The sequence below is a fragment of the Globicephala melas genome, chromosome 15 (assembly GCF_963455315.2).
Source record: "Globicephala melas chromosome 15, mGloMel1.2, whole genome shotgun sequence".
NCBI classification, from domain to species: Eukaryota; Metazoa; Chordata; class Mammalia; order Artiodactyla; family Delphinidae; genus Globicephala; species Globicephala melas.
Genome location: NC_083328.1, coordinates 25,668,453 through 25,687,523, shown reverse-complemented (window position 1 = coordinate 25,687,523; position 19,071 = coordinate 25,668,453). Strand labels below are relative to the sequence as shown.

The 19,071-nt window shown below is 40.1% G+C and overlaps 1 protein-coding gene across 4 annotated transcripts in view; it reads right to left on the bottom strand.

Annotated features, from left to right (window-relative positions):
* PDXDC1 (pyridoxal dependent decarboxylase domain containing 1) overlaps nt 1-19,071 on the bottom strand; it is a 51,336-nt gene that overhangs the window by 15,626 nt on the left and 16,639 nt on the right. For all 4 annotated transcript variants that reach the window (XM_060285592.2, XM_030884029.3, XM_060285593.1 and 1 more), the window contains exons 4-13: nt 18,303-18,383; nt 16,434-16,580; nt 15,085-15,274; nt 13,358-13,426; nt 12,235-12,313; nt 9,273-9,357; nt 8,340-8,388; nt 8,086-8,187; nt 7,088-7,213; nt 2,801-2,851 (exon numbers count right to left, since the gene is read on the bottom strand). In XM_060285592.2, the coding sequence (XP_060141575.1) occupies nt 2,801-2,851; nt 7,088-7,213; nt 8,086-8,187; nt 8,340-8,388; nt 9,273-9,357; nt 12,235-12,313; nt 13,358-13,426; nt 15,085-15,274; nt 16,434-16,580; nt 18,303-18,383 (979 nt within the window). The remainder of the gene's footprint in view (nt 1-2,800; nt 2,852-7,087; nt 7,214-8,085; nt 8,188-8,339; nt 8,389-9,272; nt 9,358-12,234; nt 12,314-13,357; nt 13,427-15,084; nt 15,275-16,433; nt 16,581-18,302; nt 18,384-19,071) is intronic.

The window sequence follows — 19,071 nt, the reverse complement described above, 5'->3', positions numbered from 1 at the left end:
TTTTACAGGATTAAATAAAAGAATCCTCAGGTTCAATTAGCACAAGTCCCAAAGCAAGATTAAAAAAAAAAAAATCCTTACTTAGATATACCATGGTGAAAGTGGCAGTACACTAAGGACCAGGAAAATCTTAAAAGCCAGCAGAGACGTAAACACGAAACCATGTTAACTGCCCCCCAGAGGCACTCTGGGATTTTCAGGTGTAAGAGTGACAATATTAGAGTTTCCCCTCACATGCTGACTTTAGAATCTACTCCATGTGCTGGATAAGAGTCCTGTGAAACAACAGCCTTATCAGAATGCAGCTGCAGAGGAGACTGAATTGGGCACTGATAAAGCGGGGCACAAGCACCACCCCGGGCCCTGGAAAAGGCCTTGGTGCTGGAGGCAGTGAGCTGGGGCAGTGGGCCTGTGCTTCTGGGATGGGAGAGGCTCCTGAAGGGCCATCCAGGTGGGAAGGAAGGCGGCCATGGACGCCTGGAGAAGGGAGTGGCTGAGCAGCAGAGAAGCTCTTCTGTGATAACCTGGGGTCAAGTCCTGGCTTTGCCACATACTAGTTCTGGGACTCTGGACACACGACTCATCTGAGCCGAAGAAATGGAGATAACGCTACTCTACCCCAGAGACTTACTGTGAGGATTCCGGAGTCAGTACCTATGAAAGCACTAGACTAATACCGTGGTGAGGAGCAAAAGACACTTAATAATTACTTCTATCTTACGGCGCCTGACAGTCTTCATTTTGCTTTCCCATGCATTATCTGATATACCCCCTCACAACGAGCCTGAGGCAGGAGGAATTCATTCTCCTGTAACTGACCTCAGAGGGATGGTCCACTGACTAAGTTCGCAGGCATTGAGTGTGCATCCCAGCTCTACCACTGCCTCGCTGGGCAGCCTGGGCACGCACTCAACCTATCTGTGCCTTAGTTTCCTCACTAGTAAAAAGGGAATAAACACTGCGTCCAATTCACAGATTCTATATATTTATTCACACTTGCGTGCCTACTGTATGCCAAGTATCATACTTGGCACAGGACATAAAACCATGAAAAAACAGGCAAAAGTCCTTGCCTTTACAAGGCTTCTTCAGGGGAAAAACAGAAAACAAACAAATACAGACCACAATTTCAGGTAGTAATAAGTTCAATGAAGGAAAAAACCCAGAGCCCAGAGAGTGATGGAAGGTGGTGGGTGTTACTCTAGGTAGGGTCGGGGCTCAGGGAAGGCCTCTCTCAAGAGGTGATATTTGAACTAAGATCTGATGGATAAGAAATCAGTAATGAGAAGAATTAGGGGGAACAGTGTTTTCAGGTACAGGGAACAGCATGTACAAAGGAGACTTGTGAGGGTTAAATGAAATAGGCATGTAAGGGACTTAGTACCACATATGCTACACAGCAAGCATTTCAGAAACAGCATCTGTGATGATGATGATGATGATAATGATGATGGATTACCGACAGGCCACAATGCCTCATGGTGTTTGCCAGTTACTGTGCCCCCTACTGAGTAAAGCAGCCACTGGAGGGAGGGAGGGAGCAGGGTTATGCCTGGGCCATATGTGGCCTTACAAAGATGTTCTAAACCAACTGGAGATCAATTAGCATCATCAGCTCCTCCCTGCTTGGAGGAGAATGAGGAAGGAGAGGACATGAAGAGGAGCTCCAGAGGGCTCAGCAAGGGTGGGACAGGAAGTACACAGGCCCAGCACTGCCTTCACCCCACCAGCACACTCATTCTAGTCCATAATTTAGGTCTCTGTTTGCAGTCAAGGGCGTCCAACCAACATACCTTCACCGACAGCTGAGCTCACAGGCTTAGGAGGTTAACAGAATGAGTCAGTGTCACAGGGCCCCAGTGGTACTGCTGAAATTGGAACCCAAGTCTCCTGACTTACATTCATCCCTCTGCTTCTCCGGAGGGGCCACTGTCCTCTTCCAGGCTAGGACTTGAGTCACCTCAGGTCAGCTGAGTAGCTCCAAGCTCCTACTCAGAAGGCAATGCGAGCAGCCCCCATTCACGCACTTAAACCGAACTGTGTACTAAAGTGGAAATAAACTGCACTCACCTGAACCCCAAATAAACTCAAACATTCGTTTTAAACTTAACTGTATCCTGCAGAATTGTCAAAGAAACACCAGTGACCCTGTTTAAATTAGAATCTGATCTACATATTTTCTGAAATCCTAAAATACAATGAAGCAAAAGATGAAAACATTCAAACGTGAACTGATACTTGGTTATCAAACCCCCTAAATCCTCATCTACTTGTCTAGTTACCAGCCTTAGGGCACAATCTCTGACAGATGGTGGTACCTTTCAGGAAGATTACCAGGGCAAGAGGAGCAGGGCCGCCCCCTTTTCTCTGCCTTATTCCCCTTCATGCAAATGCCAACTCTGGGGTCAAAGGGTTTCAGAAAGAGTAGCTCAAAGCACTCACAGACAAAATGATTTTTCATTTCAGGAAAATGGGTGTTCTAAAAATCCTTGGGCAGGTGAAATCAATGGTGCTTATTACATCTTTGTGCAATGCTAAATTTTAACAGAATAAAAACTGCAAATGGATTATATGAAAAGCACTGTATGGGTTCAAACAGTATATGGGGCAAATTTCTAGGCTTTCTGCTAACCACAGAATTAGGTCATCAGTACATGCATGACTCTCTCCCAAAGAATGTAGTTTTACTGGAGCTGCCACAATTCCATGGACATGCATCAAATCTGGAGAAAATCATTCTAACTCTTAAATAAATTAAGAGTTATTTACTTCAAAAAACAGATCAAATTATATACTATACCAAGATTTTGACGTGGTTCACTTTCTTCAAACTTTCTTGCAATCGCTGACTCTGCAAATGACAGAAAAACAGCTTATGTAATTTCATATTAAGAAGCGTTTTTTGTGGGGTTTTTTTTTTGCGGTACGCAGGCCTCTCACTGTTGTGGCCTCTCCTGTTGCGGAGCACAGGCTCCGGATGCGCAGGCTCAGCGGCCATGGCTCATGGGCCTAGCCGCTCCGCGGCATGTGGGATCTTCCCGGACCAGGGCATGAACCCATGTGCCCTGCATCAGCAGGCGGACTCTCAACAACTGCGCCACAAGGGAAGCCCAGAAGCGGTTTTTATGAGAGTCTTTGCAGGTCTGCAAACAAGGATCTCAGGCAGATAAAGCCATCTGCAACTTGATGATTTCTAATTTCAGCTGCCAATTTTTGCATTTAAACATCTGCAAATATTCCCCAATATTTCAGTTAAAAGTTACATTTAGTGGTTCCAGAAAAGCTTTTTCTAATGAGACATATGTGAATTTGTCATATTAGCAATATAGGTCATTCATTGATTCAAAAACTACTGAGTGCAAGGCAACAAAAGCAAAATTAAACAAGCAGACTATGTCAGACTAAAAAGCTTCTGCACAGCAAAGGAAATAATCAACAAAATGAAAAGGGAACCTATGAAATGGGAGAAAATATTTGCAAATCATTTATTTGATAAGGGGTTAATATCCAAAATATACAAATAACTCATACAATTCAACAGCAAAAAACCAAACAATCCAATTAAAAAATGGTCAGAAGATCTGAATAGACATTTTTCCAGACATAGAGATGGACAACAGGCACACGTAAAGATGCTCAACTTCGCTAATCATCAGGGAAATGCAAATCAAAAGTACAATGAGATATCACCTCACACCTGTTAGAATGGCTGTCATCAAAAAGACAAGAAATGACAAGTGTTCACAAGAATGTGGAGAAAAAGGAATGCTTGTGAACTGTTGGTTGGAATGTAAATTGGTGCAGCCACTGTGGAAAACATATGGAGCTTCTGCAAAAAATTAAAAATAGAACAACCATATGATCCAGCAAGTCCACGTGGGTTATCTGAACTGAAGAACATGAAAATGCTAATTCAACAAGATATGTTCACTGCAGCATTATTTATGATCACCAAGATACGGAAACAACTTAAGTGTCCATCAAAGGATGAATGGATAAAGGAGATGGGATATACACACACACACACACACACACACACACAAACACACACACGATGGAAAATAATCAGCCATAAAAAAGAATGAAATCTTGTCATTTGCAACAACATGGGTAGACCTTAAGGGCATTATGCTAAGTGAAATAATTCAGACAAAGACAAATACCATATGATCTCACTTACATGTGAAATCTAAAACAAAACAAAACAAAGCTCATAGCTACAGAGAAGACTGGTGGTTGCTAGAGGCGGGGGCTGGCAGTGGGTGGGTGAAAGGGATCAAAAGGTACAAACAGCAGTTATTAAAAATGAGTCATGGGGAATATAGTCAATAATACTGTAGTAACTTTTTTTTTTTGGCCACAACTTGCTGCTTGCAGAATCTTAGTTCCCCGACTGGGGACTGAAACCAGGGCCCAGCAGTAGAAGCACAAAGTCCTAACCACTGGAATACCAGGGAATTCCCAATACTGTAGTAACTTTTTTTTTTTTTTTTTTTTTTTGGCAGTACACGGGCCTCTCACCGCTGTGGCCTCTCCCGTTGCGGAGCACAGGCTCTGGACGCACAGGCCCAGCGGCCATGGCCCACAGGCCCAGCCGCTCCACGGCATGTGGCATCCTCCCGGACCGGGGCACAAACCCGTGTCCCCTGCATCAGCAGGTGGACTCTTAACCACTGCGCCACCAGGGAAGCCCCTGTAGTAACTTTAATACTGTATTGCATGTTTGAAAGTTGCTAAGAGAATAAATCTTAAAGGTCTTTATCACAAGAAAAGAAAATTTTTTGTTAACTATGTGTAGTGATGGATGTTAACTAGACGTATTGCGGTGATATTTTAACAATGCATACAAATATCAAATCATTATGATGTACTCCTGAAATGAATATAATGTTATATGTCAATTATACCTCAAAAACAAAAACAAAAAACAGAAAACCAGGGGCTTCCCTGGTGGTCCAGTGGTTAAGACTCTGTGCTTCCAATGCAAGGGGTGTGGGTTCAATCCATGGTCGGGAACTAAGATTCCACATACCACATGGCGTGGCCAAGAAAATGTTAAAAAACAAAAACAAAAACAGAAAAAAAACAAAACCAAACTACCGAGTGCAAATGTGTGCAAGGCACAGTATTGATATTGGGAGGAAGAGCAAAGGTAAATGAGAGTGCATAGCACCGTTAAGAGTTGGTCAGGAGCGTAGGGTCTGGAATAACCACATCTGGGTTCAAAACCTGGCTCTGCCCCTTACCACCTGTGGGACTGTGGGTAAATTACTTATCTGCCACTTACTAGCTATGACCTTGGACAAGTTTCTCAGCCTCTCTGTGCTTCCGTTCCCTCAACTACATAGTGGGGTGACAGTATCTATCCTCCACAAGTTGATATACGTTAGGTGTCTAGAACGTGGCATGCATTACGTAAGTGATGACGACTGTCATCATCGTTAATATCTCAATCCCAGCTCTCTCATCACTAATGTGGGGACAAAATAACATATACTGCATGGCCTGGGGGTCATTAATTCAACAGATGTTTATTTGAGTGTTGGACACAGGAAAACCCCTCATGAAAACTAATTAATATGTTATCAGTGGACCTTATATTCTGGGGAAGCTGTAGGGACCAAGTGAGAGCCTGCATCCACGGTGCTGCGCAGCGCCTGGCACTGAGTAAATGCTCAGGAACTGCTTCCCACGAAGACGAAGATGAGAAGGAGGAAGAAAAGAAGGACACTGATTTTTGCTTTCAGGAAACATGTGACCTGGTGCGGACTACAAAGGCAGGACTGGACACAGGCGACCACACCTGCTAAACCTCCATGCGGTTTTCACATGTGCATTTAGCAGCAGTGAGTCAGCAGCAGAGTCAAGTGCTCAGGAGGGTTTGAGATCCGCCACAGCGTTTGCTGGCAGGAAGATGCCAGAGCTGCAGTGACCTCAAGTGTTTGGTGGCTAATTGTCATCATTATTTTCCTGCGCCCCATTGAATTGAATTGAAAAACACTGAAGGGAATTGAAAAACTCTCCCTGGAGTGCCCAAACCTTCCCCAAACTGACTTAGTTACCATGGCGATGAAGGCTTCTCCTTCCAAAGGACCAAACCTCAAGATGTGAGCCAACAGCCCAGTGAGAAAATGTTTTTAAAAATGTGGTGCTTCTGTAAACATAATGAACATAAATCTTAATATTACTTAATATAAAAATGAAACTACTTCATTTAGAATGTTTCTATTTCATTAGAAACTAATGTTAAAATGAACTATCCTAATATTATAAACCAAAGGACTCCTGCTACAGTAATATGAAAATATTAATTTTTCTTAAATATAAAAATGACATGAGGAAGTGTCAATTCCAAGAACATATTTAAAACAAAGATTTATTTTTTAAACTATCTGCATACCTTCCTATATGACTAGGTGCTGCTATAAGAGCTTTACATTTATGAACTAAGTCCTCATAACAATCTGCCATCACATCATCACCCCTATTCTACAGGTGAGGAATTGGAGGTACAGAAAGGTGACATCATGCTTTAGACTTAGGTAGAACTCAGCTCTCAAACTGTGTAAATATGGCATTTTTTTTGCTTTCTAAACTACAACATAATTATATATTTTTCACAATTAGAACACCTCAAACAGAGAATTAAAATTGTCCCTAGAGCCTTGCAATTTGGGAGCCCAAGCTGGTGGCTGTTAAAAATATCCATGCCAGCCTTACTCCCCTCAGCCATCATATTTCTTTACCCTCAAGAGTCGGTCAGTCAAGTGGAACATTTATCCCAGCTTCTGTATTCTTCTCCACTCCTTCGCTGTCACCTTGGGACTTCTTTTCTCCCCCATGCTGACACCGGCATTCATTTTAATCTGATTTCATATGGACACAAATGCTGGGACAGCCCCAGCAGTCTCTCCCAGAACTTTGAACAAGAAACCTATATATGCAGGGAAATTAGTCTGCTTGCTTATGAGATGGGAAATCCAGACAACAAGGTATTGGGGGGAGGGTAAATCAATGAAGCATTTTTCTGTCTCTGTTTTTGCCATGGAGTATCTGTGACTCATTTGAACTTCAGGTTTCTACTCACCAGCTGACAGGCATGCTTAATCCTCTCCACAATCCCATCAAGTCCCAAGTATTGTAAAGACAACCACAGTGGCAGAGCACGGAGCTTGTCTGCTGGCTTATTTGATGTAAGACCGGCAACTAAAGTCTAAAAAAGCCAATATGGGTTTATTAATCAAAGCCAATGAAATCACATAGCAGAACTAACTAGTTACCATTTACTATGCACTTGGTTTGTGTCAGATGCTATGCAGGCACTTGGCTTGCATTATTCATTTGATCATCAAACAACTCCATGAGGTAAGTATTCCAGGCAACTTAGCTCAGAGACCTTGCTTTGTCTAAGGGTTCACGGCTAAGATGTGGCAAAGCCAAGATGAGAATCCAAATGGGTTCATCCCAGAGCTGGAGCGCTTAGCCATTCAAGCGGCCCCTCCCAAGGCTGTTCTGAGCATCCTCAAACACCTGGCCATTATCACCAGAGCAAGGTATTAACTGTTTAAGAAGAATCAATGAAAGCTTATTTTGCATATGCCTCTCACTAACTGATCCACTAACAAGAACCACCACTATGCTTTTAAAAACTATATCACGTTACAACCTTTTAGACAATGTGGATCAAGAACCTTAAAATACTCTTACTCATTATTAATTCCACTTCTGGGAACCCAGTGTAAGGAATAATTTGAAACACAGAATGATGCTCATTATTTTAGTAACAAAAATTTGAAAACAGCCTAAAAGTTCACAAATGGAGAATTATTAAATAACTGTGGTACTCAAGTGATGGAATATTACACAGTGATAAAAAGTTTTTCATACACATGGGGTAGTATGGGGAGACTAAATAGAAAAATATATATGGCATAGTTTCATTTATGTCAAAAACATTTTTTTCAAAAAAAAAGTCACAGAGGTAACATTAAGGAAAGTGTTCACTTTTTCCTTTTTCTGTATTTTGCCCCCAGACCCAATGATTATTAGCCACTCCCCACTCCCTCCCAGTGAGAGTAAGCTTACCAAGGCAGGATCGTCATGCTTATAAAGAGTCACAGCAGGAACTGCTGGCAAACCCAGCCATGGGCCTGGAGTCAACGTCATGCTGTCACATTTGGTTGCAGCCTACCACAGAGAGAACAACTTCTTGTTACACTATCAGGATACACTAAACCCAACACCTTTCTCCATTCATAAAAACTGTGAAAAGCCATCAGGGATTAAGTGATGTTAAATTCCTTCTTAAAAACACAGTATTTAGTAAATCAACAACATACCAGCACTGATGAGGAGACATAACCTAGAGCCAATGTTGCCAGATTCACACTGGAAGAAAAAACACAGACCTAAGAACTAATTACTTACTGCTGCTTATTCACTAAGTACACATTTTAAATTAAAAAAAATTTTTTAAAAAGGGCTGTGCTGTTCCACACTGACATTTACATGTCTTTCAGCTGTGTTGGTAGCTTTTATAACAGCAACATAAAGTGTGGTACATATACAACTTTCAGGAAAACCTGGAAAATGCATTTTAATCAAAACGTATTTCAGGGGGTGTCATCTACTTACTTAGTGTAATGGGTGTCTTATTTTATATTATTTTATATCTTTGGTAGATACCAGTATTATTTCCCAGTCATCATTCTTTCCCAGAGGGACAAATTAAAAAGCAACGCACCGTGTACGTGTATGATGTCCTGGAAATGGACTACTTGGGCTGCCCTGCATCCTCTCCCCTCTCTTCTCTTAGCAGCAGTCCAATGGCCTTCTGGGAAGCCACCCCAATCTCCTCTATGAGACCACAGCTTCACAAATCACCTAAACTATTAAGAGTGTTACATTTCCCTCGCCACAGCAACTGGCTCAGTATGAGACTCCTGCTGGGACTTCTGACCCTCTGCACACACCTGGAAAGGCGGATGGAGTTGCTGCAGCAACTCTGCACCAGAACAGGAAAGGCTATCTACAGACGGAGCCACCACCATGGAGGAACTTCAGCCAAGTGACCTGGCTGACGTGGTGCCTAAGGCCAATCCTAACACTTGTCTTCTTAGCTATGGGAGCCAATAAAACTTCTTGCTTAAGCCAATTTGGGTAATTTTGTAATCTGCAAGCCAAAGAGCCCTTAGTGATATATGTGACGACAAAGTGAGCTCCTCCTGGGCACTCTGCCAGCCCACCATGCAGCCAAATTCCCCTCCACTCACCCTTTCACGTGGAGCCATATGCCGTACTGCTCACAGAGCTCTTTCAAACGCCCAATCTTATCTGTGTGCCCTACTGCTGCAGTTCCTAGGATAAAACACACAAGAAAGGATACTAAAACAAATATTTTCTGAGTCTTTGCAGCATGATAAAAGCTTCTATATACATTATCTCCCTATGAGAGAAGTAACACTGTAGCTCTGTTTTATTGAGATTTTCTTTGTGGACTGGCTTAAAATCAACTTTTGCAAACTGGTTATTCAAGTTTTGAAGAGTGTGTATTGTTCACTATATGTATCTATAAAATCAAACTTGTTAACTGTGTTATTTAAATCCTCTATATACTTATTTTCTATTTACTTGATCTGATGTTTCATGAGAAATATATTCAAGTCTCCCACCAAGATTGTGGTTTTGTCAATTTACACTTGTATTCTATCAACTTTTCCTTTATATATTTCAAAGTTATATTCATAAGCATTCATACCTGTTATATCTCTGAGTAGATGCCATGAATCATTATTAATATGAAGTCTATTTTATCTCACAGCAACCTTGCTACAGTACTTGTGTTTCGTTAGCATTTGCCCAAGATATCCCTTTTCCACACTTACTTTTTATCACTTTCTGGGTAATTTTTATTTAGGTGTGCTCTCTATAAAAAAATACATAGATGAATTTGTTTTGTTTGTTTTAACCAAATTTGAGAGGTCCTTTGTGGTTTTTTTGTTTGTTTTCTTTTTTGTTTTTTGCTGCACTGCACGGCTTGCAGGATCTCAGTTCCCTGACCAGGAATTGAACCCAGGCCATGGCAGTGAACGCGCAGAATCCTAACCACTAGACCACCAGGGAATTCCCGAGAGGTATTTTGTTTTAGTATAGAAAGCATTCTGAAGTCAGTTGAAACATATTACACACTTTAACCCATTCCCTAGGTGATCTGTTTACACTGCAGGCTTTGCTGGGCAGATCCTCCTCACAGAGCCTTTAGTAAAAGGCACAGTCACACATTCTCCCAACTGTCCTAAATTTCCAGTTAGCAGAACCCACCTAACAAGATTTCTAACGCTCTTCAACAAACACAACTAATACAAGTGCTTCTTTTGCAGGGGTTATGCCAGGAAAAGGGCTGACAACTCCACTCCTCCCCCCATCCAAATTTGTCTCAAATTTTAAAAAAAAATCTAAAATGACAGATTTAGTTTAGTTGAAACAAGATCAAAGGCCAACGCATGGGTTGTGTCACATGAGCCATCAAAACATAAAGCATTGTGCCGTGTTTAAGTGACTGGACCACATTCGGGCTCTCTTCCTTTTGTGGCAACGCCCGCTTGCTAACCACTGGGACGTGCACTCTGGTGACAATGTAGTCACACTGGTAAACCACTCAATCACATGTAAACTGCAGCCTCTCCCATCTATTAAGTGATTGATAGTAGACTGGTTATGTTTCTTTCTTTTTTTTTTTTTTTGCGGTACGCAGGCCTCTCACTGTTGTGGCCTCTCCTGTTGCGGAGCACAGGCTCCGGACGCGCAGGCTTAGCGGCCATGGCTCACGGGCCCAGCTGCCCCGCGGCATGTGGGATCTTCCCGGACTGGGGCATGAACCCGTGTCTCCTGAATCTGCAGGCAGACTCTCAACCACTGCGCCACCAGGGAAGCCCAATCTCACACTCTTTTATTTGTAGCTGTACAGTAAGTCTAAAAGTCAGATAGGATAAGTCTTCCAGTGTTGTTCTTTTTCACAATTATTTTGTCTCTTCTTAGATCCTTTTATGTCCATATAAATTTTAAAATCAGCTCATCAATTTCTATAAGAAATGGGAAGTCTGCTGAGATTTTGATAAGGATTGAGTTGAATCTATAGATTAATTTGGGGAGATATGACTTAATAATATTGCGTCTTTCAACCCATGCACATGCCATATTGTTCCATTTATTTGGGTCTTCTTGAATTTCTCTCAGCAACATTCTGTAGTTTTCAGTGTACATATCTTGCCTTATTTTGTTAAATTTATCCATAAAGGTTTTTTTCTTGATGCTATTATGAATGGCATTTAAATTTCAATTGTTCATTGCAAGCTTGATAGATCTGCTTATTAGTTCCAATGGCTGTTCTTTGTGGTTTCCTTAGGACTTTCTACCTATACAATCATGCCATCTGCAAATAAAGACAGTTTATTCTTCCTTTCCAAACTGTATGTCATTTAATTATTTTTCTTGCCTTACTCCACTATCTAGAGCTTCAAGTACAATGCTGAATACAATGTGGTGAGCACAGCAGAAAGTGGTAGCTAACCGGCTGTCTCAAAGGTGGACATTTAAATGTGACATTTAAGAATTTAATTTAGGGCTTCCCTGGTGGCACAGTGGTTAAGAATCCACCTGCCAATGCAGGGAACACGGGTTTGAGCCCCGGGCCAGGAAGATCCCATATGCCACGGAGCAACTAAGCCCGTGCGCCACAACTACTGAGCCTGCGCTCTAGAGCCTGCGAGCCACAACTACTGAGCCCACATGCCACAACTACTGAAGCCTGTGCACCTAGAGCCCGTGCTCTGCAACAAGAGAAGCCACCACAATGAGAAGCCCACACATGCAACAAAGAATAGCCCCTGCTCGCTGCAACTAGAGAAAAACCTGCGTGCAGCAACGAAGACCCAACACAGCCAAAAAAAAAAAAAAAAAAAATTCAATTTAGAAAGGAAGCATATGAAGGAATAGAGAAGCACAACCTAAATGAAAAAGTATATACACACAAACAAGAACTCCCAAAACAAACCAACAATTAAGGGAATCTAATGAGCTAAAACTTCAGTACTGTAATTCTCACCACAGTGCTGATACCGACCTTCCTTAAACATGTGGCACACAAACATTCTTAAGACTTGATCTCTTTTAAGCTAACTATCTAGCCTCTTTCTTGTATGTCCAAAATGGAAGATTCAGGTTCATAATACCTACCAGCATTTGCAACAAGCAACAGGGGCAGTTTTCCTCGTTCTATGTCATCTTTAATCAGTTTCTCCAGGAAGGCAACGTCCTGGGATTGAAAGACAAACCACAAAAACATGAGACAACCAGCACAAAAGCGTATACACTGAAAAATTCTAACTTCTAAAAGAAGATGACTCTCAAAATTTATCAGAGCAATTCTTTTCTTGACAATTTTCCTTTTTTCTCCAATCACAGTTGTGAAAATAAAATCGTTTTCCTTGAAGACTAACTAGAAAAATCAGTTAAATGAGATTCAAGTTAGAAACTGGACATACAGAACCAACATTTCTCTAGTTTTAAACATTTACAATAAAAAAGAATGTTCTCTCAAACCCCCACCCCCCCACCAAAAACAACCAAAAATGTATCTCTGATATTACTCATTGACGTATCTGAACCAGAAAATCTAACTACCTTGAAAAAGAAATGCAGAGGGCTTCCCTGGTGGCACAGTTGTTGGGAGTCCACCTGCCGACGCAGGGGACACGGGTTCGTGCCCCGGTCCGGGAAGATCCCACATGCCGCAGAGCGGCTGGGCCCGTGAGCCATGGCTGCTGAGCCTGAGCGTCCGGAGCCTGTGCTCCGCAATGGGAGAGGCCACAACAGTGAGAGGCCCGCGTATGGCAAAAAAAAAAAAAAGAAACGCAGAACCCTAAAACCTATCCCTTTTGCTTCTGACTTCAGTATGGAAAGGCTTATCACTTGCATGTCTAAAAATAAGCAGAATCCAATGCCAAGGATTACAATAATCAAAATCTGCCCATTCACAAATCCAGGCAACAGTGATAACCATTTGAAAGAATGTGCTTTAGAAGGAATTTCTGAGGCTTAACTGGACTCCATGTTTCTACTTAAAACAGGTGATACAGTGATTACAAGATTCCTTAAGAGCCAGGTGCTCCTCACCTTTATGCCAGCCAATCTTCCTGGACATTCAAACCTGGCAGCATGTATTATGCAATAGGAAGATCTAAGCAATCCATGAATAAGCTAATAATTATCTGGAGGCCAGCAAACAGAACTGCAGTTTAAAGGAAGGTACGGTTTCAAAACACAATTCTTTATTATTTTATAAACCTAAAGAACTCACCATCTGATGCTGGGATCCAAACATAGTGTTACAGGGTACACGACACAAGCAGGGGAAGGGCAAGCCAAGCTGCAAGAAGAAACATGCAATTTTACAAGAAAGATCTTTGTCACCATTCCCTTATGTCCCCAAAAGATTGTGGCTCTAAGTCACAATTATTCTTTTTAAATATTCTCTCTCCTTAGGAACTCGCAATATGAGCATTTGGGGGGATAATTCAGAATCCTTCCTCCAAGGATAAGTGGTAAATAACACCGGCTAAAGGCATTCAAAGTACAATATTTATGGGTCCACCCATTCCTAAAAAGCAATAGATATGGACTAGCAGATGTACATCTCTTGAGAGAAATGAAGTCAGCGTTATGGAGACAGTAATTGTCGAATAAATTTTATATTCCTCATTTTTAGCTTCCAAATCCTTAAGGAGTATATGTTTTAGGAATTTTTTTAACATTTGCAGCATATTGCTCTGTATAACTAAAACTTGGAAGCATTTAAAGACCAAAAATTTAACAAGCACTTTATTCACACTTTAGCCCCTTAAAGAATTTTTCTTTTAAATTATGAAAGTGAAACCCAAGTAAAACACACAATAAAAAATTATAGAAATTAAAAGTGAAAATCCCCCCCCATAAGCAGATAATTGCTAGGCAAAAATATATATATTTTTCTAGGTATAAAAAACATATGCATATAAGCATGTACACACTTTTTAAAACATGAACATGACTATTCTGCCACCTACCTTTCCCACTTAACAGAACACTCTCACACATCTTTCGCAGATTGGACTGCTGTTCCAAGACAGCTCTGGGTCCATAAGAGCCTGGCCTACAGTAGGTACTCAATAAGTAATTTGTTTCATGTTTCTACAGAGATATTATAAAACTCCTTATTTTGTACACCCTCAAGAAGAGGACATAATTTCTTGCCACCAATGACCACAGCTCAGAATCAACTTAAGCCCTGAGTTTCCCCTATGTATCTCCCTGGACTCCTCCATCTTACAAAAGACAACCCCTCCAATCCTATGGGTTTTACTTTAAAACATTCTTGGCCAAGAGGCTTAACAAGTTCTTGACTCAAGGTAGCCCTGTAATCAGGCTACCATGAACTTTAAAAAATGGTAATGCAAAAAAAAAAAAAAAAAAGGTAATGCTCTTTGATCTAATAATTCTAGACTGGCTCTGAAAATCCATCTGAGGAATACAACCCGAAGTATAGAAAAGCTTCATGCACAAAGATGTCCATAAAAGCACTATACGAAGAGCACTTCCTCAAAATGGTCATAAAAAGCAAAAGAATGTGAACACTCTAATTACCCAAAAGGGAAACAGTTAAAATACTATATACTCACTTGAAGGAATATTATGAAGATATTAAAAACATACTTTACTTTGGAGAACTGGTAAAACATGATATGAACCTGTATAACAGTAAGTGAAAAAAGCCAGCTATAGCTATGTAAAAACCACATACACTCTGATTAAGCCAAGTCTGAAAGGAAATAAAGTAACGTGTTGACTGTGGTTGCCTTTGGGCAACTAAAAAAAAATACATATATATATATCTAAATTTATTAATACACATTTATACATAATAATGACAAAACAAGCTTATAAGAAAATCACCTTTCTTTTCACTTGAAAAAAACAGCAGCTAAAGAAAAACTTCCAGGACAGAACAAAACATCGTTTCTTTAAAATATCCACCTTATGCCGCATTACCTGATTACAGAGGTACTGGCCCAGGCCAGGCCTAGCAGCAGCACTTAGATATATAACAGGCGTCTTGTTATATAACACATTGAACCCATCCACCACAAAATCTTCATAACGGGAATGAATGGCAAGCCTACAGATCTTTGCAAGTCCTTCTCTTTCTTCTTCGTGGAAATAAGCACAGCCATTTTCATACCTGTTAAGAGACACCCATATGTCAGTATGTTCTTATCTCTGATATTATATCCCAGTCTTATAACCATGGAAGTAATTCTTTTCTCAATTCCTATCTCAGTGAAAGGAGATCGGAATCACCCTCATCTCAGTGGGCTGACACCTCACTGCAGCTGGAGGTTATAAAGAACAGAGGCAATGACCCCTCATCCACACCCAGCTCCAGAAAGAGCAGAAACTATGAAAACCAGTAGAGAATGGGAATCCCTCAGATATAAAAAGGCTGAAGATCATGCACTGGCTTACTTTACAATAAAGCCAGCACTGGATAATGCAGGCATGGTTCTTAGTAGTTTCAGCCCTAAAACATCCAAAGTTAAGTGAAACTGTCAAAAATGCTAGTCAGCCTAACTTTTGCTTTCACTAATATCTGCCTGGGACATTTTATTCTTCTCATTCTCCAAAAAGAAGGACAGAGAGATTTTCAGTTACAGGTATTGGATTTTTATTAGAACAGAAGAAAATTTCTCCTTTGCCATACAGTTAGGCAAATTCATACTCTCGCCAGGTCAAGCTCTTTCCCAGCATCTGAAAATAAGTCTCCTAAGTTAAATGTTCCAACGTTAGGTAAACATTCCTTTTCCATAAACGTAATAGCATAAATAAACACAAAATACCATTGGTCCCATTTCTTCTACTGACTCCTTAGTCTGCTAGAATTCCTTAATAATGCCAATATTATCACAGTATAAAGCGAATTTCAATTTCATAACACATACTCATCTTCCTTACAACAGCATTTCCTTTTTACTAAAGCACAGCTAATACTTTGATTAAAAATACTTGAACCTATTCCACTGCTGTACCTTCTATCAACATGTGCCAATTAGGAATCTTAAGAACAAGTAACTGTGGACATTATCCAACATGTATGTGCTCATGTTCTCAGCTCTTTACATGTATTAGTTCATGTAATCCTCACAACAATGTCATCAAATAGATATTAAGGCTATCCCCATTTCATAGATAAGGAAACTGAGGCATGGAGTGGTTAAGCAACGCTTCCAAGAGGAAAGGGAAGAGGCAGAGCTGAACCCAGGTAGCATAGCTCCAGAAAACAGATCTCTCACAGTCTATAACCAACGCATAAATGTCTTTACCAGAAACTAAAAACTTATTACCTGAAAATTCTGCATAGCCATAAGGTAGTGTCTGAAAGTATCCTAGTTGTAAGTTTTCTCAGCTTCTCTTTGTCCAGAGTTGAAATGTAAGCTCCCAGACTGTGCCCCAACAAAGCTATATGACCTTGTTCTCCAATATTCTGGATTCTGTTAATCAAAATTTATTAGATTAAAAAAAAAGTATTAGTCAAAGCATAAATATATAAAACACAGAGACACATTATTCCACAGAAATTTCTGTCAGACTTGAAATGCATTTAATGGCCTAGAAGGCAGACACTGAGATACATTTAGAAAATTCAATGCATAAGGTATTAATAGTTTGGGGGGAAATTTTTTTTTTAAATTCAAGTCCTAGGAGATGAATATCCTTTTTATTGAATACCAACTAAATACACAAACTGTTTTTGAATAATTTTCTCCAAAAAAGTTTTTTAAATTAAATACCAGTTGAAGAACTATGGAGTAGAGCTAAAATGTGCAGAAAATTTAATAATCAACAGATGAAGATCAATTCCCTGCATTAAATAGCTATTTATAACAACACAGCACATTCAAGGGGAACTAGGTATTGTCTTACATATTATTAAAGTGGATGGACTAATTTCCCTTATAAAGAATAAATGTAAAAAGAAAAAAACAAAAAATTGACAGGATACTGGGCAAAGGAGACAGTTCATAGAATAGGGAATATAAATGTGTCTTAAAACATACAAAAAGACACTTAATCTGGTTCATAAGAAAAATGCAAACTAAAACTATGCTGAAATATCATTTCTCACCTATCAGACTGGCAACGATCCTTAAGTCTGCTAATACCCTTTCAGGCAAAGGTGTGGGGAAAGATGTACTCTCACACATTATGGGTGGGAATGTGAATTGGCACAATTCCACGAAGGGAAATTTGGCAATATCTGTCAAATTTACAAATGCACAAACTTATCTGGCCCAGCAATCCCACTTCTAGGACTTTAATCTACAGAAACACTTCTTCTATGAGAAATGACACATGTACAGAGTTACTGGCTGTAGGAATGTTCGTAAGAGTAAAACATGAAAAGGAGACTAGTTAAATAAAATATGGCTCATCCATTTAGAGTAACACTAAACAGCTCTTAAAGGAGAAAGCTCCTTGTATACTGCTATGCCAGGAACTCCAAGACATAAATGAAAATAGCAAGTCACAGAACAACATGCATAGTATTTAAGTACTGGAGGGGGTGAGCACAGACATTTTGCTTGGGTGTACATACACATGAAATATCTCTGACGAATACACAAGAAACTGGCAACTTATCTCTAGGAAGGAGAACAAGGTAGGGAGGCAGAGGTAAGAAGGAAAATTGCCTTTGCGTATACACCCTTTCTATCTTTTGAAATTTGAACTGGAAGAATGAATTACTTACTCCAAAAAAATTAAATTTAAAACTATTAAACAGAAAATGAAACTAAATAAATTGCTTGATAGATGCATAAACAGAAATAAAATAAACAGATGATTCACAAAGTGGCCTGCCACCAATGAATTCAGCTGCAGCACTTCTCAGCAATCAGAGGTGGAAGCACAGGAGCAGAAGCAGTCAGAAACAGAAAAGCACACAGCAGCTATGCTCTGGCCCCTGTGCCAGCCCCTCCCTAAGACACAAGACCATAAAAACGACAAGATTTTAGTAAATGACTTCCTTTTACAAAATATATTATCTAAAATATGTCAATGTCTCTCTGAAGAAACTGAACATCATTTTAATATCACATGTAACTAGGAATTAAATATAGCTTATTACTGCAGCAACTTGTGAGAATGCAATCATTATCAAAATCAAGAACACATATACTTTCAAACAGAAGCTGCCAACTGTTCTCCATTACCGGGTACTCTGGGGCTCCTCATCTTCATCTCCGTGCATCAGATTCTGAACTAACTGGAGGATGCTCACCATGTCCTGTCCACTGCAGAACAGAAAAACAGCTGACAAACAGGTGGAAACAGCACACATCCCTCACCAGTCTCTCACTATTTTCTCTCATCTAAATTAGCTTGACATGTTTTCTTTTTTAACTGAGGAGCTACGAAAGAAATAATGTGTTTTGAGATACAGTATACATCATTTTTAAAACAAACCTCAAATTATCAACTGAATTCTGAATATAACCTTACTTGTGATTAATCTTCTGCCTAAATATTAATTTGATTTTTAAAAATTTCACCTGCTTTAGCAATATTTCTCTACCTGTTCATTTGAATCTTGGAGACTATTTAATAAGCATGTAATAAGGGCCGAAGTAGTCCTTATAAGCTGTTGGAAGGTCACAAAAGCAGCAAGAATACTCCAGTGCCACTGGTGTATCTAGCTTCTCTCCATGTGGGAGTCTTGTCTGTTTGTTCTAACAGAGCTAAGCATGAAATGCAAGCATGATTTATTATTACCTCTTCCCCAAGCTGGGGAAACTGCAGATTCACTTGCAGTGTAAACACTTACTTCTATCCAAGATATGTTTTTAAACGCTCATCACATGAGGAGGTGGAAACTTATGAGAAGAATGTGAAAGGTGAAGTTCTAAGCAATGGCAAGGCAACTTGTAAAACATGTGATGTCAAAATACTATCACTTTATTAATGAGAATGTGACTAATAAAA